Below are 25,826 nucleotides of genomic sequence, written 5' to 3'. Positions count from 1 at the left end.
AGAATGAAAAAAAAAAAAGAAGAAAGGTATATTACAAAAGCAACATCCAATATGCAAATGACCCTAGAGGGTAAGAACCTGAAACAGAACAAGAAATTCCTTTTAAATGTTAAGATCTTAGTAGAAAAAAGAAAGAAAGAAAGAAAGAAAGAAAGAAAGAAAGAAAGAAAGAAAGAAAGGCTCATTCTGGATTTATTCAGTGTGGCACATACCTCAGGTTTGAAAATAGTAATTTGGTTAAGTGTACCTAGTGTGATTTTAATGAGAATCAGAGTAGGAACCGTGTCTTAAGTGACCTTTGACTGTGCAGTACACTATAGATAGTAGGACCTTAAAGACAGTTGAACAGACAGTCCTTGAGTGCCCATCGGAGATAGGAAGGACTGACTCCCTGGAGAGGAGTGCGGAAGTAGGAAGCGGGAGGAAAGACTTTGGATTCATTGTCAAGGAGATAAGATTAGGTCAGGGACGTGACACAAGTGGTTCTTAAAGCTCGAGTAAGACGTTAAAGACCTAGGTAACTATCTTGTTTCCCATCCCTTCAGTTCTCCTGGTCCGACAGGGTCACTTCCGGGAGGAGGCGGGAAACAAGAGGAGGCGTGCCGGGAAGGAGGCAGTTTGTAGTGCACCAGACGGAAGTGTGCTAAGGTATATGGGCGGCTGCTTCCGGTCTGGTAAAGCTCTGTTTCAGGTTCGCTGCGTGGTTTGTGTCATGCGGTGATAGGCCTCTGAGATCAAGGCGGGAGGTGAGGAACTAAGAATCCGTGTCCGGACTCTAGAGACTGGATTCTAGCAGAAAGACAGGACAAAAGGGATCTGGGAACCTGAGACGACCTATCCGCTGTTTCCGAGGGGGCGACTTCCACGAGGAACCCTCCCCCCCCCTTTCCCTGGTAACGGCCAGAAAGGAGGAGATGGCGCCAGTCAGGGAGCGGCTGTGGCCGAGACAGTGAGCAATCGTGAGAGGCGGAGCAGGAGGGAAGCCTCGGAGAAGTATCGGAGTCGTCGCTGTCACCGCCGCCGCCAGCACCATGGAAGGAGCCAAGCCAACATTGCAGCTCGTGTACCAGGCAGTGCAGGCGCTTTACCACGACCCAGATCCCAGCGGAAAGGAGCGCGCCTCGTTTTGGCTTGGGGAGCTGCAACGTTCGGTGAGGGGCGGGAAGTGGTCGTTCTGCGGCGCGGGGCGGGGGCCGGGTGGGCTCTAGGGTTGAGAGCCTGTGCGGGGCGGTTGGCCTGGGAAGAGCCTCTTTCCGTAGGAGCTGCTGCTGTGGGGTGGGGCTGAGCAGCCACATCTCTGCCGCCTTTCAGAAACTGGTGGCCCCTGATCGGCCACGAATTGGTCCTTCCGCTATCTCGTAGAATCCGATTTGTAATTCTGAACTTTTCGCTTGTGGCATGAATCTAGTCTCCCCGTTTAAGTTCCGCCATCGCTTTTGCTTTTTAGGCCGTGCCTCTCTGTTTTATCTTCCTTTAGCCAAAGTCAGCCCCAAATGCTTTCCCATCTTTCACATAAGGATGCTTTTGCTCCACCTTCTCTGTCCAAGGGATGCATCTGACAATTTCTTCCCGGTGGTAGCCTTACTTAAACCTCAGTGTTCCTTGCCGATTTTCACTCGAAAATTCTCGTTATTCTCGAAATTTCTCAGTCTTCTAGATTCATATTCATGACCTTTCCTTTGTTTTGAAGTGCAATATAATATAAAGAAAAATTAATTATTGTTTCAGGAAATCTTTGGAGTTCTTTTGCTGTATATTGGATTCTTACCTTATTTCCTCCACCTGTAGGTTTTTATTTGTAAGATGGGCATCGTAACTGCTTTAATTAGCCCATATTATGTGAGCAGGTGGTGGAGTGTTTGTGTTACATCTATTATATTTCCTCATGTTTAAGTTTTTTAGTTCATGTAACTTTGTTGACTCACGTTTTGTATTTTCTCCCTTGATTTTCACCCTTACTTTTGCTGTTTTATGTATGTATTTTGGTTTTCCAGACAGGGTTTCTCTGTGTAGCCCTGACTCTCCTGGAACTCACGCGGTAGACCAGGCTGGCCTCAAACTCAGAGATCCGTCTGCCTCTGCCTCCTAAGTGCTGGGATTAAAGGTGTGTGCCACCACCGGTCAGCTTTGTTATGTTTTATTTTTATGAGTTTGTATGGGTGCTGATTTTTTTGTTTTGTTTTGTTTTGTTTTTCGAGACAGGGTTTCTCTGTAGCTTTTGGAGCCTCTCCTGGAACTAGCTCTGGTGTACCAGGCTGGCCTTGAACTCCTCTGCCTCTGCCTCCCTAGTGCTGGGATTAAAGGCAGGCACCACCACTGCCCGGCATGGGTGCTGATTTTGCTGACAGTGTATAGGTTTTAGTGTATGACCTGTGAAATTTTTTGAAAACTGAGGAGTCTCACACAAACTGACGGACTAAACAGTAACCTTTATTTTTCGTTTTGTGTGTGGTGCTGGAGAGCCAGTCCAACCTCCATCCCTAGCTCTCCTCTCCCTTCAGTTTTGCATTTCATACTCGCAAGAGTGCTTTTGTTTACTCTAACTCATAACTGATACTTAACAGTGCTCTTCTCTGGTATAAGCCCCGAGGATGCAAGTACATAATTTAAAAAAAAAATTGCCACTTTAACTTTGATCATTGTGTGTAAATGGGAGACCCAAAGTCCTTGCTTACATAGTGGGAAGACAAGTAAGATTTTGTTGTGTGTGGTGGCACATGCCTTTAATCCCAGTACCCTGGAGGCAGAGGCAAGAGGCTTTCTTGAGTTCAAGGCCAGCCTGGTCTACAGAGAGTTCCAGGACAGCCCGGGCAACACAGAAACCCTGTAACCAAAACAAGAAAAAAGGTTAAATTGCGTCTTCCATGTAGGTAGGGCTCATGTAGTTTTTAGTTCTGTAGTGAAAGGAGTTACAGTTCTCTGATTTTCATACTTGGTTTCTTTGAGGGGGAATGATGAGTTTCTGGTGACCAAACTTGAGGTCAGCTCTGGAGTTCCAGGACAGCTAGGGCTGCAAGTTAAGAGACCCTGCCTCAAGGGGGAAAAAAGACAGCTTCTTGGAACAGAAAAAGCGTAAGAAAATACTACACCGTTACACATCACCATTTGCATTAAATTACTGATTGTGTGTATGTGCAGACACACCTGTGGACGGTAGTGTTCTTCTGACTTGTGGATTCTAGAGATCTAACTCAGGCTGCAGGCTTGATAGCACGTGTTCTCACACGCTAAGCCGTCTCATTTGCCCCACATGAGCATTTAAACGGACAGGTCAGGTGACACTTGAACTTCTTGATTCTTTTATTTTCTTCAGGCCACAAAGTTGTACTTTGAATCTTGTCATTACCAAAAGCTCCAGTCTCTAGATCTCTTACTCAGACAGTCTTCTCTGAGCACAATCTATTATTTACTGTTTCCTAGCTCAAGAATTTTAAGTGACCCCATGTTTGATGGTTTTTGTTTGTTAGTTTGTTTATTTTTCGAGACAGAGTTTCTCTGTGTAACATCTCTTACTGTCCTGGAACTTGCTTTGTAGACCAGGCTGACTTTGAACTCACAGAGATTCATCTGCTTCTGCCTCCCATGTGCTGAGATTAAGGGCATGTGCCACCACTGCCTGGCCCATGATTGAGTATTTACTATTTTGAAATCTTAAGTAATTTCAATTTTTATCAAAATTTAAGTTTTACTGTAAAAGCTTTTTTTGTGTGTGTGCTTGGTGAGCAGTATGCTTTTTTTTAAGTTTGTTTTGTTTTCTATGTATCTTAGTCATTTGTTCCCAAATGTCCATAGTATAAATTGTCCACTTTATATTTTCATATTAATCTGTTTTCTTTGTTGGCTGAAGAAGACTGTGGCCCTAAGATCTGTCAACCCCAAACATAGCCCTCAGTTCAAAGACAGAGTTTATTCTTGAATGATCGTGGTCCACAAACAATGAATCAGGGTACCCTGAAATGTGTTCTATTATGGAAGTGGTTACATGAAACTGTACAAGTTATAGAACAAGTAAGCGGGGCTGCAGATAATGGCTCCGTGGTTGAGTGCTTACTATTCTAGGGGATCACTGTTTGATTCCCCCCACCTGCCTGGCACCTCAAACTGGCTGTCCTCAAGCACCAGGAGATCTGCTGCTCCCTTCTGTTTGTGCGCACACACACACACACACACACACACACACACACACACTCACACTCACACACAAATTAAGAATAAATAAAAAAACAAGGAAAGTCAAATCAAAGAATTTATGGAATACATTAGTTGGGCATTGGATGATCGATCGGGTTATAGAAAAGAAACAAACTGTTAGGGTTTTTTTTGTTGTTGTTGTTTTATAGGGGTTTTTGTAGTTATATTTTGAGACAGAGTCTTGCTGTGTTTGGCCTGGAACTTGCTACGTTTACCAAGTGGCCTTGAACTCATGGAGACTTGCCTGTCTTTGCTTCCCCAATGCTTGGATTAAAGGCATGTGCCACCACAATTGGTTATACAGTAGGCTTTAGGTACTCTGATGACATTTTTAATTTATAGCCTTTGGATTGGTAGAAGTTAGTGGTTTGGTAAGAATATACCTTAAAGGTCAGAAGTGAATGCTGTTGAGGGAGCTAAAAATAGCCCAAGATTATGACTGTATCTGCAACGTTCCAACTTTCTGTGATCGGGAGTTGTTTCCCTGTGTAACAGTAACAGTTTTAGCTGTCCTGGAACTAGCTTTTGTAGACCAGGCTGTGATTCTCCTGCCTCTGCCTCCCGAGTGCTGGGATTAAAGGTGTGCACCACCACCACCACCACCACCACCACCACCACCACCACCGCCCGGCTGATCAGAAGTTCTAATTAGCCGTTTAGTTTTATAGAGTCCTTAACACAGGTAAGAGGTTTTTGTTTATTGTCTTTCCATTTCTCTTATGTGTGTGGGGGGCATGTAAGTACATGCAGATGGAGGCCAGAGGACAGCCTTGGGTGTCATTTCAGGAACTGATGTCTGTTTCATTTGAGAGAAAGTCTCATTGGCAGCATAAAACTCACCAACTAGTGCTAGACTGGTTGGCCAGCTGAACCCTAACTTCCCCATGCTGGAATTGCAAACTGGTGCCTGGCTTTTTATTTGTATTTATTTATTTTTGTTGTGGGTTCTAGGGTTCAAACTCAAACTTTATATATGTGTATGTGTATATGTATATTTTCTTTTTCTTTTTCCTTTTTTTAGGTTAAGTACTTCCTTGACTGAGAATTAGTTTTAGCTTTTTTTTTTTTTTAATAAAAACCTTGAGGGGATGAGGGCAGAGTTTCACTCTGTAACCCAGGCATCTTTTAATTCTTGATCCTTCTGTCTCTGTCTTCTAACTGTTAGAATTATAATGCACCACTGTACTTTTGTCTTAACTTTTCCTCACTTGCTTTTAGGGAAAATAGGGAAGGGGGGGGGTAGTAGTTGGGATAGGATCTTGCTACATAATCAAGATTGGCCTAGATCTTATTTTGTGTCCTAGGCTAGTCTTGAACTTGAGTTTCTTCTGCCTTAGCTTTAGAATGGGCTGCTGTCCATGGCATCTCTCACTGTCTTCATGTTGCTCATTTTTTCCTGGGCCACTTTTCTTTGAGTAGAGTCCTCTAGTCTTCTGCCTGGAGATTATAAGCTAGTTGCCAGTGTCCCAATTGCTAGGTAGGGGAATGAGGGCAGGTGGGGGAGTTCAAGGTTTTCATTTAATCTTTTTATTTTCAGATAATATTCCTGTCCTTACTTGAGTCTTTTCTCAGCAATCCAGAGTCCCTATTTGAGTCCTGCCAGAGTAGAGCACAGGGTAACCTCTTAGGATAGGAGGATAATAGTCCAGTGGCTCAGAGTCAAGGAGAACATCTAGGGATCTCACTGCTGCTTATTCAGAGCTGGGGGTCTGCCTTTAGTTGTACCTGGTGTTTATAATTCTGAGCTACAGGATTCATTTTTGGGTTTCCCCATCTGAGCTCATCCTGTCCCTAGGCAGATTTCAGCTATTTTTAGGTCTGTCCATTAAGATAGTTTATGTGTTGGAAGACTGTAGTCATGCACACCTTTAATCCTGGCCAAGGCAGGCTGATTTCTACGATTCCGAGATAAACCTCGACTGCAGAGTGAGTTCCAGGACAGCCAGGGCTACACAGTGAAACTCTTGTCTTGAAAAAGTACCTCCCCCCCAAAAAAGGTTTTGCAGTTTTGTTGTTATCTGTTTCCATTGTCTTTGTCATGTGGAGTTTTGCCTTCTTTTTTTGGACAGTGTCTCTTTTAACTCAGGATGGCCTTGAAACCTCTGCAACTCCTTATCCTCTTGCTCAGCTGGACAAGTGCTGGGGTTACAGTGTTCTGTCCAGTCCAGCTAAAATAGGTGTTTGTTGAAGAGCCTTTGTTCATTGCCCTACAGACTTTTTCACCAAAATCCTTCAGACATAGTTACAGTCTCTGGTAAGCAGATATCACTGACAACTAACTCCAAAGTGTTTTGAAAGAAAACTAAGTTATTTTGAATCAGATCTTAAGGAATCCTTATGTGATAGCAGTTTGCATGTTTTGAAAACACTTAGTGGTTTCCTTTGGCCACCTCTAGTGTATCTACAGAATGAGTAGACCATTTAGAAAGCACTGGGGAACACAGACTGTCTCTTTCTAGGGCTAGTAATTATGCTGCTTAGTTGTTTTACGTTGGTTCTTTTACAGAGATAATCTGTGTGTTAGAAGTTGTCTTGAAGTTAGGGTTCAGGCTGAGGCTGTGGCCCAGTTGGTGGAGCACTTTTCTATCATGCGTGAAGCCGTGGGTTTGATCCACAGCTCTGCGTAAACCAGGTGTGGTGAGTCATGCCTATAATGCTAACTGCTTAGGAGGTGGAGACGAGACAACAGCCACATACTGAGTCTGAGGGCAGCCTGGGCATGAGACCCTACCTTAAAAGTGTCAGAGACAACTATGATAGTGACTCACACCTTTAATCCCAGCACTTGGTTGGCAGAGGCAGGCGGATCCCTCTGAGTTCAAGTCAGCCTGGTCTACAGAGAGTTCCATGACAGACAGGGCTACACAGAGAAATTCTATCTCAAACAAAAACAAAACAACAACAAAAACAAAACAAAACAAAAGCCAAAGAAAGGTAGGCTCTGTGTTCTTATCTGGAAACTGAGTAGATGATGAAAAGCATATTTAAAAAAATTGAAATAAAGTCAAAGTCATGCTTTAATGGACTCGCTTGGTATTTTTGTGTATGATTTGTCACATGTCAGTGGAAATTTTCTCCCATAGCATGTCAGAGAGGTTATGAACCATGGCTTCCAGCTTCTGGTTTCTTTTCCAGTGCTTTTCCCCTCTGGGACTTTACTTAGGAGGCAAAATAGTAAGAAGCAAGTCTTTCTGCACACGTGGTGTAGCCCTGTGCTTGTCACCTGCATAGTCACACACAGACGTTTTCAGAATCTCTTTCTTTAGGTCACTGGATGGTTCATTTCCTTTGTTAGCCCGCTGTGTTTCTTCCAGGAATTCTTCTCATCATACTGAGTACATACCAGATCAGAGACAGATGATCTAGATTCATGTCCCAGTCTCACCGCTTACTAAATATGTGACTCACTCTCCATGTTCCTTAGGCTTTCTCTGCCTTGGTTTCCTTGTAGAGTTATGGATGACTCCAAAGCAGCTGTCCTGCAAAGTCTTCACCTCAAATGAATGATGACTTCCCCACAGCCAAACAAAGGAAGCCACCTGAAATTCTTTGAATCTTCCGCTTAGTTCTAATACCTAGACCTTTGGTTTGTTCTAGTAGTTGTAGTTACTAATTTTATCTTTTACGTGTTTATTTTTGTGCTTATGTTTGGAACTTCTAGTTAAGTGACCTTTAAAACATAACTTGATTTTGAAATGAAGCCCTTTTAAAAAAGAAAACTGTTTCTATATAACTTCTGAGGGTCAGTTAGCGTAATGAATATAGGAATTAATATTGTATGCTTCTCATTGGAAGAGAAAGAGAAAAAGGCTAACTCACTGATCTACCTGGATCATTCCATGTGGAAGCCATTAACCAGGCATGGCTATTTAAAGTGAAAGGAAAGCTGAAATAAATCCATTTCGTTAATTGGACAGGGTATACATGGTTTGGAGTCTTAGAGACTGTGTGAATTTGTGATGGTGTTTTTGTGGATGTGGTTGTCTGTTTTCTGGTGCTATTCATTTTTACCCAGATTCATTCATTTTTGGTCCACCTGGTCTTGGACCAGTTGATAGTTTGATCTAGAACTTAAAATCGTCAGGGCACTGCTACATTTTCTATTTATAACACAGGTTTTTCAAGACTTTTCCAGGTATTTATTCAGCTTTTATTGTGTTGATGTTTATGAGGAAAATGAAAAGTGTATTTTATGGATTTAAAAATGCTTATTATTGTGCATGTATGGGCACTCAAATAGGTCTGCGCACATCTTTTGGGAGTCTGTATTTTTACATTAAATGGATTGGGAGTTAGAACTCAGCTGGTCAGGCTTGTGTAGCCAGTGCCCTTACCCACTGAACTGTCTTGTTCACTAGCTTTTGTGGATTTTTAAATGTTTATTTATGTCAGATGTGGTGGTGCACACCTTTAATCCCAACACTCAGGAGGCAGAGGCAGGCAGAGAATTTGAGATTAGCCTAGTCTACACAGTGGGTTCCAAGACAGCCAAGCCTACATAAAGAGACCTTGATTCAAAAAATATATTTATTTTTATTATTGTGTTTGTTTCTGTGTGTGAGTGATACATGCCAGAAGATGGTGTTAGATTCCCTGGTGCTGGAGTTACAGGGGATTGTGAGCACCAGATATGGTTGCTAGGAACTGTATTCTGGACTTCCATAAGAGCAGTATTTGATCTTAACCATTGAGCCATCGTTTTATCTCGTTTTTTTTTTTTTTTTTTTTTTTTTTTTTTTTTTGAGACACTCTCACTGTGTAGATCTGGTTGACCTGGAAGTTGCTATGTAGATCAGGTTGACCTGAATGTACAAAGATCCTCCTCTCTCTGCCTACCAGGTGCTAAGATTAAAGGCATGCAGCACTGTGCCCAGCTATTGTGGATATTTTTTTGTGTGTGAGGAGAAATTCAAAACAAAAATTTGCCATTTTAGCTATTTTTGTTGTTTTGTTTTGGGACAAAATCCCACTATGGAACAAAAGACTGTCTTTGAACTCATGCTCTTTCTCCTCAGTCCCAGCACTGCTAGACTATAGGCTTTGCCTAGTTTAAAAAATATGTTTGTCTGTGGGCACCTGCACAGGCCAGAGAGGGTAGCAGCTCCCTGGAGCTGAAATTATAGGCAGTTGAGAGCTGCTGTCCACTGTGGTGCTCTGAATCCAACTTGGGTCCTTAGAAGAGCAGCAAGCATTCCTAACATGGGCTAACTATCTCCTTAGCCCACCTTGTAGTCATTTTTAAGTATGTAGTTCAGTGATATTAAGTATACTGACATTTTGTGACTGTTGCTACCATACATCTCTAGAATTTTTCCTAAAATAACTAAGATATACTCATTAAACCGAACTAGTCCCTGTTCCCCTTTCCCACAGCAATCTAATGTCTTTGAAATCAATTGCTGTCTGGAATCAACAATTTTGTGGTGTTACAGACTTTTCTCACGTAGCATAGTGTTCTCAGAGCTTATGCATGAAGTCCCTGCTTATTTCTTTTGGGATATATAATCAGAAATAGAATTGATAAATCACATGAGCTTTTGTTTTTAATCCTGATAACTGTCTTAGGTTTTTAGAATCTTTGGTTCTAATTGAGTTTAATAACAGTATAGGAAGTTTCGGTACATCATTACTCAGACTTTATTGCCGTCTTCCACAGCTTGCACCACAGTGCCGGACAGTCACCAACCAGTGCTTTATGGTTGTCCAGGTAAAGCCCAGACAGAAGCTTCATTTGTCTTTATTGGAAAGTCACATGTCTGTTACACGGCAAGTTTGTAGCGGTAGGAATCCCTTTAGACACTACACATTTTTCCTGCCTGGTATACTTTTCAAAAGAAAGTATTAGGAAACAAATCTTTCTTTTTCTTTTGATGAGATTTTTGGTAGCAAAATTTATGTTTTTTACTTATTTTTCTCCCTTGATCCTGCAGCACAGTTCCTTGTTCTCATTGTGCACATTGTTCGTGCTTTCTGTCTCTTTAATAGTGTAATGACATTTGAACAGTCACCCCAAAACAAGAGAGTATATGAGTGAATTTGAAAATAAACATTTTTGAAAATTCAGAGCCTTATTTATTTATTTTAAGACAAGATCTCACTATGTAGCTCCTTCTGGTCTGGACCCGGCTATGTAGACAAAGCTAGTCTTGAACCCACAGAGATCTGCCTGCTTCTGCTTTCTGAGTGATGGAAGTCAAGACCCTACCAGGCAGGGCCCAGATCTTTTTAAACACAGTAATTTCATAAATAGTACCCTAATACTACATGTCACATTTTAAAAACATTTTTATTTATTTTTGGCTTTTCAAGACCTTTTCTCTGTGTAGCCCTGGCTGTCCTGGAACTCACTCTGTAGATCAAGCTGGCCATGAACTCACAGGAATCTGTCTGCCTGTCTCTGCCTCCCAAGTGCTGGGATTGAAGGTGTGTGCCATTGCCTGCCCTCAACATTTATTTTTATAAGTTTAAAATTTTTTATTCTCAATTTTGTTACTATGGTTAATATGCAGAGTAAACTTTTATGAGTTCAGCAGGAGGTATAGCTCAATTGTGGAGTGCTTGCTTAGCATGCACAAAGAAGCCCTGGGCTCACATCCCAACAATGCGTGAAACCAGTTGTAGAGGTGAATGTGGTGTAGTAACAGCACTGGGTATATGGAGGCAAGAAGTTCTGAAAGAAATTCAAAGTCGTCTTTGGCTCTGCTGTGAGTTCTGGATACTGGGGGCTACAATGGAATTTGGTCTCAAAAAAACCCCTCCTGCTATTGAGATGTGTCTGCTGCCAAGTCTGATAACCTGAGTTCAATCCCTGGAACCTGATCTAAAGGAAGGAGAAACTGATTCCAGCCAGTTAACCTCTGATCTCCACTCACATGTAATGGCACACATGCATGTAAACACATATAATAATTAAAAATGTGACAAAAATTTTAAAATTTCATGTAATATTTGAATTATTATACATTTCTTTAGGTTGGCAGGAATGAAAGTAAATAGGTTTTCTATATTTTTGGCTTTCAGGAAGTCTTCTTCCCTGGACTATGCTTTCAACAATTGGTTCTTCTACCTTGACAGTCTCTGAAGAACAGCAAGTGGTCGCAACTGTTGCTTTCTCTATAGCCCCAGCTCTTTTGACCTTAATAACTATAGGAAGTTGAGATTGCCTAGCAACTCTCATTTAATAATTCTATCATTCATTGATTGATTTTCCTTTAAAATGCAGCAACCAGACACTTTGTTACTTTTTGTGTCTCATTGAATATCTTATTTCCAGAAACTCATTTTTTGTTTGTCAGAGCTCTTGGGTTCTCTGAAAAATTTCAAGTAGTTCTATTTAAGTTGTTTTTGTGCAATTAACAGCCCTGATTTGAGTCTAAATCTTGGCAGCTAATGACTCCTTTAGCTCCTGTTTGGCTGTGTGCTTGCATTGTTAGGCCTGCTGAGTGATTTTGGTTGATTTGGCAGTTTTAGAGCCGTTGGTATACCAGTGAGTCCTGGAACAGCAGTGCATCAATAAAGAAGAAAAGAGGCAAGTACTGTGCAGATATGCTGGGAAGTCTAATGAAGGACTTGGTGCATGCTAGTGAAAGGGTTGCTGAGCCATAGCCTGCCCCGTATTCATCAGAGTCATGGAAATAGCCTTTGAAAGAAAAGACTGTAAGGGTCTGTTCTGCTGCTGCTGTGTGAAGAGGGAGATTGAATTAGACCTTAAATGGAACGTGTTCTCTTGTTGCAGTCTCTTTGAAATGTGCTGCTAGTGGGAGCTGCAGCTTCCTGCTGACTCTGAGCCCCAGGCTTCGGTTGAGATGGCCCTTTGAGAATGTGGAGCTTAGTCCAAGCCTGGATTTCAGTGGGTAGCACCTGGCATCTGTGGCTAGAAAGTCCTTGAAGTGTAAGTGCTTTATTCTCTCCTTGTAAAGGGTCCTCTTTATCCTCCTTTATCTTTCTTTCTGCAGCATAACAGGAGGAATGGTGAGCCATGTACTCTAGCATCCATGGGTGCAGAATTTGGTTGGCTTGGTGACCAAAACAAGATAACTTGTTACTGTTTTAAAGCTACAGCTCCTAACCCCTCCCAGCCACTAGAATTCAGAAGCAAAGAGTGAAATGATAACTTATTGCCTCTTAACATTTTGTGTTGGCAGTTTTGAGGGGAGAGGGGCTAGAAGCTGGGTTTAAGCCACCATGTGGTTGCTGGGAATTGAATTTAGGACCTCTGGAAGAACAATACTCTTCACCCCTGAGCCAACTTTTGAGCCCCAGATGCTGAGTTTGAACTCAGGACCTTATAAACACATGCTGGGCAAATGCTTTACAATTGAGCTGTATCCCTAACATCTACCCCACCCCCAGCACTGGCATTGAACCTTGGACCTCATGCATGATAGGCAAGTACTCTACCACTGAGCTATATCCCCAGATCTTTTTTCTTCTTCTTTTAGTTTTTCGAGACAAGGTTTCTCTCTGTGTAACCCTGGCTGTCCTGGAACTCAGTATTTAGATTAGGATGGCCTGGAACTCACAGAGATCCACCTGCCTATGCCTTCCAAGTGCTGGGATTAAAGGCATGCATTACCACCACCACTGGGCCCCAGATCTTTTCTTACTTTGTAGTTTGAGACAGACTTTCAAAATTGTCCAGGCTAGATTAAAAAACCTCTGTATAGCCGCCCAGAAAGGCTTAATGTTTTAAACTAACAATTTACTTAGTAGTGTTTTGGTTTTTTGAAACGGTCTCTCATAGAGTAGGCTGACTCCTATGTAGCTCAGGGTGACCTTAAGATCTTGTTTCTCTTCCCTACTTCTGTCTACTCAGCACTGGGAGTATAGGAATGCACCACCATTCTTGGCATTTAGTAACTTTGATTGTCATTTTCCTTAGGTATTTTGCATGTGATTCTCATATTAGTTTTATTTCAAAAAACAGATATTAGGTAGGAGAGGTACAATCGAGTAGTATACAAGGCAACTTTAAGACTTAAATGCTAGATGGGCATGGTGGCTTACAGCTGAAATCCCAGCACTAAGCCTAAGGCAGGGAGATAGTCAGGAGCCTAAGATCAGGCTGAGCTATTAAACGAGACACTTTCTGTGTCTTAAAAATTAAGTAAAAAGGCACTTGAAACTAGAAAATAGCTCTTCTTTTCTTTTGGTTCTGTTCTGAATTTTTGTTGTTGTTGTTGTTTGTTTTTGGTTTTTAGAGATAGTTTCTCTCTTCTGTCCTGACTATCCTGGAACTTGCTCTGTAGATCAGGCTGGCCCCAAACTCAGAGTTCCACCTGCCATTGTTTCCCAAGTATTTTTACAGGAGTAAAATACTTTTACTCCTGGGAGGTTATTTCCTAAGGTCGTTTACCCATAGAATTGTCTTAGGAAATGCTTAGAGCTGCTCTCTATTGTCTGATTAAAAAGCAAATTTCTTTTTCCTAAGTCAGTTTTATACCATCTGTGACAAATACTTGAGATAAACAAAAAGAATCCAAATTTATTTGGGCACATGATTTCAGAGTTTTCTGTCCATGGTCTCGTAGTTTGTGGTTCTCAGATTGTGATGAGGCAGAGTATCATGCTATGTAGTGATTGTGGAACAAAGCTGCTCATGTCATAGTCACTGGAAAATAGGAAGAAGCAAAGACAGGGCCTTAGGATTAAGTATTCCCTTCAAGTATGTATGCTTTGCCCTTCTTCCTTCAACCAGGCACCACCTCTTAAATTTTCTATCATTTCCCAATAGTCCATTATGGTTTTTTTTTAAATTACATTTTCTTTATTTTGTGTGAGGTGGGGGCACATGTATGCCATATGTGTAGAGGTCAGAGGAGTCATTTCTGTTTCCACCATGTTGGTCTTGGGGATCAGACTCAGGTCATCAGGTTTGGGGTAAGCAAGCACCTTTACATAATGAGTCATCTTAATGACTCCGACATTAGGTTTTGAATTCATTTGTGGATTAAACCCATTTATGAAATTTAGAACCTTCGTAGTCTTAACACCTACCAATGATGCCATTTCTAAATATTAATGAATTGGTGACTTCAACAAGCAAGTTTTGGGGACTTTTCAGTTCTAAGCTATAACCTCCATTTAGATCACACAATCATTAGATGCAATTTTCCCTTTTTTTTCTTTTTGAGACAGGGTATATTAGTTATTTATCTTGTTGCTATAACAAAATACCTGACAAAGCAATTTAAGGAAAGAAAGGTTTGTTTTGACCCACAGTTCCAGGGAACATAGACTATCATGGTAGAAACATTAGGCTAGCAGAAGCAGGAGGCAGCTGATCACATGTCCACAGTCAGGGAGCAGAGAGCTACCGATATTTCTGTTTAGCTTGCTTTCTTTTTATTCAGTCCAGAATTGCAGTTCATGGAATAATAAATACCGTTCACATTTAGGTTTGTCTTCCCACCTCATTTAACCTAGTTTAGATAATTTCTCATAGGCATGCCCAGAGGTTTGTTTCCATGGTGATTTTTAATCTCATCAAGTTGACAATGAGGAATCACCATCTCAGAGGGTCTCATGTAGCCCAGGCTGGCCTCAAACTCACTGTGTAGCCGAGGATGTCCTTGAACTTCTGTTCTTCTGCCTCTTTCCTGGGTGCTAAGATTACCCTACGAAGGTATTACACCACTTGAACTCAGGACCTTTGGAAGAGCAGGCAATGCTCTTACCCACTGAGCCATCTCTCCAGCCCCAGATTTTCTATTTGGTTTAGTTGTCTGGATCTGAATATACTGCTGCTTTTATTACATTTCAGAAATACTGAAAATATTTTCAAGTAAGCTCCTTTTAGAAGACTTAATTTTTTTTTCTTCCAAATTTCTTGTCTCTGAAATTTTTTGAAACCCTTTATTTTTGAAGCTGTTGATCATCCTGCTCCTGTCTCCTAGGTGTTGAAATTACAGATGTGTATCTCAGTATATGGAACAAAACATTTAAATTTTGTGATTTTAACTAGAGAAAACATCAAGCTTCTCATCACTAAAAAGCAAACAAAGGCCGGGCGGTGGTGGCGCACGCCTTTAATCCCAGCACTCGGGAGGCAGAGGCAGACGGATCTCTGTGAGTTCGAGGCCAGCCTGGTCTACAAGAGCTAGTTCCAGGACAGGCTCCAAAGCCACAGAGAAACTCTGTCTCGAAAAACCAAAAAAAAAAAAAAAATAAAAATCAAACAAAATTCAGGATCCATTCCACAAAGCCTGTGTGATTCTACAGATGAGAACAGGGGTCTCCTGTGCTGGAGACAGCTCAGTGGATGAAGTGCCTGCTGTGCAAGAGCGAGGACCCGAGTTTGCATTCCCAACACTCACATGGATCTGGAAGCAGTGTGTGCTTCTGTAGTCAGTGAACTCTGTGACATCATGGGAAGTGAAGACAAGAATCCCCAAAGCTTGTGGTTCAGCTAGCCTGGGCTGCACAGTGGTGAGCAAGAAACCCTGTCTCAACCTAGAAGGTGAAGAGCACACCTGAAGCCCTGCGACTTCCACAGAGGCACCATAGCACTGCTGCACTTGCCGTCATGAACACACACAACGTCAGACTCTTCTGTGCTTCTGTGTCTGTAAAGACCTGATTTGCTTGCTTGTGCCCTTTCTCTATCTACATAGTTAGACTCTGGTGTCATAGTTATCCTTAGTGTATATGTGTCTCACACATCTAGGAAAGCATGTGCTGAATGTTTGGGAAAACTAAGAAGTATCATAGAAGCTGGGTGTAGCTGCGCACGCCTTTAATCTCAGACTAGGGAAGCAGAATCAGGTGGATCTCTGTAAATTTGAGGCCAGCCTGGTCTATAGAGTGAGTTCCAGGACAGCTAGGGCTGTTAGAGGAACTCTGTCTTAAAAAACAAAAAGACAGAAGAGATGATATCTCTTTTTGTCATACTTAACAATGTAATATGTACTTTATACAAAGCTTATTGTGACTTAAGGATTTCTCTATGCTTTTGGAAAATGCAGAGATAATTAAGGTTGCTTTTGTGTTTTGAAGATAGCTATGACATCTTAGAATAATCCCAGTATGGAGGGTCACAGTTGAGCTATGAGAGTCAAGGGTACAAATAAAAGAACTTATTAAGACTGGGGCTCCTTTGATCTCACTTATGATTATTATTTTTTAGTTTATTTATTATGTGTGTGTGTGGAATGTGGATACGTCTGTGTGTCACACACAGTGCATGTATGGAGTCCAGATGACAACTTTGTAGGGCAGTTCTCTGTCTTGATGTGGGTTCTGGAAAGGGATCTCAGGTCATCTACCATTTCTCTTTTTTAAATACATTTTGTCACAAGGTCTTGCTAAGTTGTCAGGCCATCTTGACTGTTTCATTCTCTTGCCTCAGTCACTGGTATTACAGGTATGCACCACCATGTCTGGTATCCAAAGGTTATTAAAATCAAACAACAAAACAAATTCCAGTATTATGAAAGGTTGTGGAAAAATAAATCTCTTTGCCCTTTACGTTTGCTAATTTGCATTCCTGTTCCCAAGTTAACCAATTTGCCCAAGGCAACTTAATTTTGTTTTGTTAGGCTCCCTTCATTTTCATTTATTTTTATATATGTATAGGTATTTTGCTTGCATGCATATCTGCATCACATGTGTGCCTGGTACCTGCAGAGGCCTGAAGGCATCAGATCTCCCAAGACTGGAGTACAGCAGAACTTCATTGTGGGTGCTAGGAATCAATCCCAGTTCTCTGGAAGAGCAGTCAGTGCTTTTAACTACCAAACCTTCTCTCCTTATTTTTTTAAATATCTACTTTTAAAGAGGTAGAGATAGTTAAGTCAGAAATATATAATTAAGCTGGATGCAGTAGCTTATACACCTAAGGCAGATGGATTTCCATGAGTTCAAGACAAGCCCAAGCTCAAAAAAAGCAAAAAACAAACAAACAAAAAAACCTAGCCCACCTTCCTCTCTACCTCCAGTTGCCAGTGACATCAGTCTCTGTATCCTGGGACCCCATGCAATTGTCCACCCTCAGCATGATACCCTATAAAAGAGAGGAGATGGAATTAAACCATCCCCAATCATCGGAAGATTTGGAACCTTACTGAAAGTGGGTATTGTTGGATTGCCAAATGTTGGGAAGTATACCTTTTTTAATATGCTAACCAGCAGTCAGGCTTCAGCAGACAACTTCCCATTCTGTACCATCCACTCCAATGATAGTAGAGTTCCTGTGCCAGTATCGCAAACCAGCAAAGATTACTGCTTTTCTAAATGTAGTGGATATTGCTGGCCTTGTGAAAGGAGCTCACAATGGGCAGGACGTAGTAAATGCTTTTTTTTTTTTTTTAAATCTCGTATTAGTGCCTGTGATGGAATTTAATCTAACATACTTTTGAAGATGATGGATGATATCATGCATGTTGAAGGAAGTGTAGATCCCACTTGAGACGCAGAAATAATACATGAAGAGCTTCTGCTGAAAGATGGGGAAATGATTAAACCCATTATAGATAAAACTAGAAAAGGTGACTGTGAGAGGGGATAAGAAACTGAAGCTCAATCTAGGCAGTGCTGACTCATGTTTTTAATGCTGGCACTCAGAGGCAGTGGCAGTCAGATCTACAGGGCAAGTTCCAGGACAGTCAAGGTTACACAGAGAAACCCTGTCTCTAGAAAAAAGAAAAAGAGAAACTGAAGCCTGAAGATGATATGATAAGCAAAGTCAAATTCTGGGTTATAGATCAAAAGAAACATGTTCGCTTCTCTTATGTTGAGTGCTGAAGAGAGACACAAGTAGCTGGAAGTAGGAAAGTAAACAGGACAGAATCTGCTTTGCCAAAGATCAGCACGCCAACTAAAGTACTTTTTTGTACTGCAGGCCCAGATGCAATGTGTGCATGGACCATCAGGAAAATGACAATGAAGGCTTCTCAGGTTGCAGGAAAGATATACACAGATTTTGAAAAGGGATTCATTGTGGCGGCAGTAGTACCCTGACTTTAAAAAAAGAGTTTATGAGTGTTCCCCTGGGGTCAGTCCTGCAAAGCCTCATCCAGATCTCTGTCTAGCTCTTGAGTGCTTCCTTCGTGCTGGGTGGGAGTGCAGGGATGGACCAGTGAATGAGTACCATGTTTACAGACATGCTGCTCATTGTTTTTATCTCCATGTGTACCGTTGCTCACTGAGGCATCCTGAGTTACAGGACAGGCAAATATAAGAGATTGAAGGCAGAAAACAATAAAAAATTAGAGAAGGAAACTGTAGCAGAATTTGCTCATCTCTCTCTCTCTCTCAAACACACACACACAGAGAGAGAGAGAGAGAGAGAGAGAGAGAGAGAGAGAGGAGGAGGAGGAACTAATGAACAATAGAAATCTGTCAATGGTAATACTGAAAGCCATGTTTGCGGTTAGCTTTTGCTGCCTTATGGGAATGTATAATTCCATATTTGATGGTAGAGCCATAGTAAAGTTCCCCTTCACCCTACATTCATTCATTCGTTTGTTTGTTTGTTTATTATTTATTTATTATGTATGCAATATTCTGTTTGTGTGTGTGCCTGCAGGCCAGAAAAGGGCACCAGACCCCATTACAGATGGTTGTGAGCCACCATGTGGTTGCTGGGAATTGAACTCAGGACCTTTGGAAGAGCAGGCAATGCTCTTAACCTCTGAGCCATCTCTCCAGCCCTCACCCTACTTTCTTACATCCAAGGATGGGAGATGACACTTTGATTTTCCTGTGTATTCTCTGTACTGTCAATTTGACAAAACATCCAGAAGATTGTTGACCTTGTCCCTTCACAAGCTGCCACCAGCCAGGCTGATGGAGTTCTTGCTCCCCACACCTCAATCTCCTTCTGGGAAGTTCCCTTTTATTTTTTTATTTTTTAATTTTTTTAGTTATAAACTAATTGGCCCATTAGCTCAGGCTCCGTATTAGCTCTTATAACTTATATTAGCCCATTATTCTAGCATATGTTAGCCACATGGCTTGGTACCTTTTCAGCAGGGTAAGTCACATCGTCCTTCTTCAGTGTCTGGGCAGGACTTGGAAGTTCCCTTTTAAAGAAAATAGAATTCTTTATTTTCTGTGATACTTTTTTAGATATCACATTAGACTGGCATGGTACCTGGCTACAATCTAATTTTGAGTTATTTCTCTGCTCTTTGGCTATGATCAGAATGAGAATGATACCTAACTAATAGAATAGTGCTTTTGGTCATGGATGACTTTGTTTTGTTTTGTTTTTTAAGACAGGGTTTCTCTGTAGCTTTGGAGCCTATCCTGGAACTAGCTCTTGTAGACCAGGCTGGCCTCCCAAGTGCTGGGATTAAAGGCATGCGCCACCACTGCCGGGCGATGACTTTTTAAGTCAACTTGTTAGTTAAATTTGGGTTAAAAAACACAGACACACACGGACAGAGAGACAGTGACACGGGTCATCCTTGAATTCCCCAAGAATGCCCCCTTTATTGTGTTCAGGGGCAGATTTTATAGAGATAGCCACGCCCCAGCCAAACCCACCAGAAACCACTCTCCTTCCATCAGGAACTCCTGAAGGTCTCGTGCTCAGAACAGCTGTAGGCACTCAGATCAGGGGATTACAAGAAATTCAAGATCTGGGGTCTCACTGCTCCCAAAACCTTGTCTTGAAAACACCATGTAATAATAATAATAACGACGACGATGATGATAATAATAATAATAGAAAAGAAAAAATAATTTTGGTCTGTCGTTTTGGTTGTGCAGTTCATCCAGAGGCACATGATATCTGCTTGTCTGTTCTGGTTACCTACTAATGTGAAGCATTACCCTAAAACAAAAGCTAGTTTATTGTATCTTATACTTGGTAGACAGGAATTGTTGCAGGGCTCCTTGGCTTATAATCATGCTCACTAAGATATCCACTTAGTCACTGGGCTAGTTTGGAAGTTTTGAGACACATGCTAATAGGACACTAGTCAAAAGGCCTAGAAAGTTAGACTTAGCCAGGCCCTCTTGTTCTTTGTATAGTCTGAGGGCCTTTCTGAGTTTCCCCACCAAGAGAGTTGTTGAGAATTCCCATGTGGCAATTGGTTCTCAGAATAATGCTGAGAAAGGTGGCGGAAATTCTGAAGCTGCCTCTGACCTAACTTTTGAAGTCTGCTGTGTTCTGTCAGGTACACAAATTACTCAAGGCCAGATCATATTAAAGGAGAGGGAAATAGATTTGATCTTTAATCTAGAAATATCATTGAGTTCCAGTTCTCTTTTCACCATCCGTTTGCTTGTTTTTTGAGACAGAGTTCTCTATGTAACAGTCCTGACTGTCCTGTAAACCAGGTTGGCTTGAACTCACAGTCATTAACCTGCCTCTGCCTCTCAAGTGCTGGGATTAAAGGCCTGAATGGCATTCCCCATTCATTTTTGGTAATGTACTCTGTTGCTAAGTCAGTGCTAAATCCATTGTTCTGGTATGCATTTAAAAATTTTAGTTGCTAGAATACCCAGCTTTGACTCTGATGCCTGGGACAGAACTGGGTGGCGGGAAGGTGTGCTTAGTGTTATGTGGACACTGTGCTCAGAACAAAGGCTGTGGTAAAGTTGTCTTCGTCAACACACCTGAAACTCCTTGGACTCACCAGTTATTTAGTTTTAAATTAATTTTTGGTCACTGTGTGTTCAGAAACCTTTTATTGTTGCCAATGTCTTTTTCTTGAGACCTTGATGTTCTTTTGCATGTTGCACAGTTTAAGAAGCCTTAGACTTGCTGGGCGTTGGTGGCGTGCCTTTGATACCAGCAATCGGGAGGCAGAGGCAGGCGGAGCTCTGAGGCCAGCCTGGTCTACAAGAGCTAATTCCAGGACTAGTCCCAAAGTGACAAACCCTGTCTCCAAAAACAAACAAAAGCCATGGACTTGAGGGTTGGGTCTGTGGCATGTGCCTGAAGGAGAAAGATAATGAGTTTCAGGCTATCCTGGGCTCTGTAGGCAGCCTTTTAGGAAATGAAAAGAAAGAAGAAATGGCAGAGAAGAGCAGGGAGAGGGGAAAAAAAGAAAAAAGAGAAGAAATTGGTTAGAACAATTTATATGGTGCTGGAGATGTTCATTTGGTGGAGTGCTTGCCTAGCATGCAAGGCCCTGTTCAGTCTCCAGCACTGATGGAGGAGTGTCTATGTGTTAATTTTATTGGTTAATAAAGAAACTACCTCGGCCCTTTAATAGGACAGAAAATTAGATAGACGGAGTAAACAACAGAATGCTGGGTAGAAGGCAGTGAGGCAGACGCTTCAGGCAGTCGCTATGCTTCTCCTCTCTGAGATGGACGCAGGTTATGGTCTCTCTTGGTAAGCGACCACCTTGTGGTGCTACACAGATTACTAAATATGGGTTAAAGCAAGATGTAAAATTAGATAATAAAAGGATGAAACAAATGGGCCAGGCAATGTTTAAATAAATACAGTTTCCGTGTAATTATTTCGGGTGTAAAGCTAGCCAGGTGGCAGGACGCAGCCCCGCTGCTCCTTCTACACAGCACTACTTAAACTGGGAATGGTGTTGCATACCTGTACTTTCAGCTCTCAGGAGCTAGGGGCAGGAAGATCAGGATCATCCTCCACTACATAACTTTGGATGCATGTATCTGTCTCAAAAAAAAATCTCGGAAATTGACACTGTTTCAAAATTGAGACTGATCCTTTTTTTCTCATTGTATTATTACCAGTTAAGATTTGTAGCTGGGGGGGCTGGAGAGATGGCTCAGAGGTTAAGAGCACTGCCTGCTCTTCCAAAGGTCCTGAGTTCAATTCCCAGCAACCACATGGTGGCTCACAACCATCTGTAATGGAGTCTGGTGCCCTCTGCTGGCCTGCGGGCATACACACAGACGGAATATTGTATACATAATAAATAATTTAAAAAAAAAGATTTGTAGCTGGATTAGGATTTGTCAATCATTAGTCAGTTGTCTACTGTGGCTGCTTGCTTTTTCTTCAAGAGTTCTCTTTAAAATAGGACTCCCTCTTATTATGACCAGTTATTCGTGATCAGATTTGTTGTATTTTGTTCTTTTTTTATTATTTCTATAGACAGGTTAATTTGTAAAAAATGATTTAGTCACCTTGTTAAACTCTGTCATATGTAAGCATATCAGAAAATAAATGATGTGAAAATTTCACTTGGACCAAGATATATTTCCTGTTGTTTATGAGGTACTAAACTTTAAAAAGTATGTCCAATGAGACCAATATAAAATGTTTTTCCCTTTCATAGATATATTGAAAAGTTTCCAGACTTAAGTCTTAGAGTGAACAAAACATTTAACTTTAAGAGAAGAAACATTCAACTTAAAAATAGGATTAGAAGCTTTATAATGATGTTTTTGTTTTAGTTTTAGTAGAAATTTCTGGGACTTTTTTTTAAATAACCACTGTATAGAATTGGTTATTCTAGTCTTTCAGATTCTGTCTTTTGATTCAGTTGATCTGGCCATTAGGCCTTACTAGTGTAAATCACAAAGTCTTAGGGAGTACTTTTGTTGAATAGGCCCTACGAACTGAAGTTAATTTGTCAATTCTTTCTTCCATTATATTTATTTTAACTATATATATATATATATATATATATTGAAGTTATATAACTTTAAAGTTATTTATAAAAAATAATATGCTTTATGATATCTTTTATTTACTTTCAGGTTCATGCCTGGGAGATTTCTGATCAATTGTTACAGATCCGACAGGATGTGGAATCATGCTATTTTGCTGCCCAGACCATGAAAATGAAAATTCAGACTTCGTTTTATGAGCTACCCACAGACTCTCATGCTTCTTTAAGGGACTCATTGCTAACTCATATTCAGAACTTGAAAGATTTGTCACCTGTCATTGTAACACAGGTAAATCCTTTACTCACTAAGGAAACTTGTAAGGTCATTTGGATACATCATGATTCATTTTGGTTTTTATTGGTAGGCTGTGTAAGGTAATGTTAACTTATTGCTATATTTTTACAACTGTAGCAGAATAAAAAGTTCAATCATTTGTATTAATCTTTGAGTTCATTAGGCTTCAGACATTAAATATTGAAAGTGGGGAAGTAAATGTATGTTTTCTCTAGCATGTGCTCCCCCTACTTTTAAAATTGCAGATGATTATGTTAAAATTGCAGATGATTAATAAAATGTGTATTATTCTGAGTTAAGTCTATGCAGTAACTTTTTTTTCAATTTTTATTAATTTATAAACTCTTTTCTGGAAGGACTGGCAGTAAAAGTCTTATAAATGAAACAATGAACATCTTGGCTTTCCCCTTTAGCCAGGAAAATACATTAGAAAGTAAAGTACATACATGTGTTTGCCTGACGTGGATGTGCTCTTGGGGAGGCTTCAATATGAGAAATAGAAAGAGCAGGGAAATGGCAGTCCATTATCTGAGGACAGAACCCAAGTCTAACTCTGTCAGTAGCTTTGGTCTTTTGACAAACTAGAATTTATCAGTCTCTGAAGTTCTGTGGTATTGTATTGCCAAATAAAAGTAAGTATTGGCTGGACAGTGGTGGCACTCACCTATAATCCCAGCACTCAGGAGGCAGAGGCAGGCGAATCTCTGAGTTTGAGGCCAACCTGGTCTACAAAGAGAGTTCCAGGACAGCCAGGGCTGTTACACAGAGAAAACCTGTATTGAGTATCTATTTTTAAACATATTTTGATGTTTTTAAATTGAGTATAGTGGTTTAAACCTGTAATTGCAAGCCGGGCGATAGTGGCGCACGCCTTTAATCCCAGCACTTGGAAGGCAGAGGCAGGCGGATCTCTGTGAGTTCTAGGCCAGCCTGATCTACAAGAGCTAGTTCTAGGACAGGCTCCAAAGCTACAGAGAAACCCTGTCTCCAAAACCAAACTCAAACCAAAACAAAACAAAACACCTCTAACTGTAGCACTTGTGAGGTGGAGAAAGGAAAATCAGGAGTTCAAGGTCAGCCTCGATATCTAGTGGGTTTGAGGCCAGTCTGAGCTAGATAAATGCTGTCTCAGAAACAACAATAAAAAAAAAAAAAAGTATCCCAAACCGGGCGGTGGTGGCGCACGCCTTTAATCCCAGCACTCGGGAGGCAGAGGCAGGCGGATCTCTGTGAGTTCGAGACCAGCCTGGTCTACAAGAGCTAGTTCCAGGACAGGCTCCAAAGCCACAGAGAAACCCTGTCTCGAAAAACCAAAAAAAAAAAAAAAAAAAAAAAAAAAAAAAAAAAAAAGTATCCCATCTATCAAGTATGTTTTGTTGATTTTTTTTTGTCTGTCTTTAATTTTTAAGGTTGATCTCTAAATCCAAGCAATTTGTAGTTAACTAAATGACTGGATAGGTAGACATTCATGGGGAAGGAGGAAAAGGGATGCTAGTCTTCACTGTCATAGTGTTTGAAAGAATTGTGGTCTCTTTTCTGTTAGCATTGGTGGTTTCTGTATCTGGTCTATTCATTTATTTATCTGTCTTCCCATTCAGCTGGCTTTAGCAATAGCAGACCTTGCCCTACAGATGCCTTCTTGGAAGGGATGCGTACAAACATTGGTAGAAAAGTAAGTAATTTTTATCGATAGTATTTGGATTTCCATTAATCCACACAGAGAAATCTGTCCTAGTAACTAGATTAGATTGTTTTCTAAATTGTGGGCATAAAATTACAATTTGCTTTAGTTTTCTTTTGTTTTATTGAGACAGGGTTTTTCAGTAACAGTCCTGGCTGTCCTGGAACTCACTGTGTAGACCAGGCTGGCCTTAAAATAATAGATCTGCCTGTCTCTTCCTCCCAAGTACTGGAATTAAAGGTGTGGGCCACCAACAAAGGCTTAAAAAATATTTTTTAAAAAATTAATTACATATAGGTATGTGTGTGTACTTGTGGGTACGTGTACATGGGTGCAAATGCCCACAGAGGCCAGGTAAATCTCCTCTGGAGCTGGAGTTATAGATAATGAATGAGATAAATAGTGATATGCCTGATCGGGATGGGGGAATTGAATTTGGGTCCTCTGGAAGAACAGAAAGTGATCTTAACCACAGAGCTATCTATTTCTCCATTCCCAAATGATATAATGTTTTTTGTTTGTTTATTGGAGGTGTGCTTGCCATACCACTATGTCAGGGGACGACTTGCAGGAGTTGGTTCTCTACCATGTGGGGTATATTGAACCCGGGTCATCAGGCTTGGGGACAAGCACTTTTATACACTGCAGTATTACCAGCCCCTGAATTTTATATTATTAACTTTCTTGTTAAAGTAAATTTGGGGGCTGGGCATGGTTGTTGTACACCTTTAATCCCAACAATCAGGAGACAGGCGGGCACATCTCTATGAATTCAAGGTAGCCTGATCTGCATATTGAGCTCCAGCTTGTCAAGGCTACATTATCTCTAAATAAATAAATATGTGCAATAATAATATTCTATAGTATAAACTTATGAATCACATATGACATAGGAGTCATGAAATTGCTGATTATCTTCAAAATTGAGGCATTAAGATTGCTTAGCCATACCTGCAAAGTCAGGAAGATATTGGTGTTGAAAACTGGAGGCTAATGATAATACAGAACTTAGCCAAGTTAGTAAAATATTCGGTCATATGTGTATGTGCATGTAATTTTTAAAATTAACTAAAACTGGGAACTGGAGAGGTGGCTTGATGGTTAAGAGCAC

The 25,826-nt window shown here is 40.9% G+C and overlaps 1 protein-coding gene and 1 pseudogene across 2 annotated transcripts in view; both read left to right on the top strand.

The window, feature by feature from the left end:
* Positions 1–651: 651 nt before the first annotated feature.
* The window catches only part of Tnpo3 (transportin 3), a 78,933-nt gene continuing 53,758 nt past the window's right edge, over positions 652–25,826 (top strand). The window contains exons 1-4 of one of the 2 annotated variants that reach the window (XM_038318014.2): positions 652–1,151; positions 11,927–12,082; positions 22,828–23,028; positions 24,633–24,706. In XM_038318014.2, the coding sequence (XP_038173942.1) occupies positions 22,906–23,028; positions 24,633–24,706 (197 nt within the window). In that variant the 5' untranslated portion in view covers positions 652–1,151; positions 11,927–12,082; positions 22,828–22,905. The remainder of the gene's footprint in view (positions 1,152–11,926; positions 12,083–22,827; positions 23,029–24,632; positions 24,707–25,826) is intronic. The other variant, XM_038318013.2, reaches the window with a different exon arrangement.
* On the top strand, positions 15,412–17,931 carry LOC119806456 (annotated as a pseudogene).

Source organism: Arvicola amphibius, chromosome 2 (assembly GCF_903992535.2).
Source record: "Arvicola amphibius chromosome 2, mArvAmp1.2, whole genome shotgun sequence".
NCBI lineage: Eukaryota > Metazoa > Chordata > Mammalia > Rodentia > Cricetidae > Arvicola > Arvicola amphibius.
The sequence above is the reverse complement of the archived record's forward strand: the minus strand, read 5'-3'. Positions and strand labels throughout refer to the sequence as shown.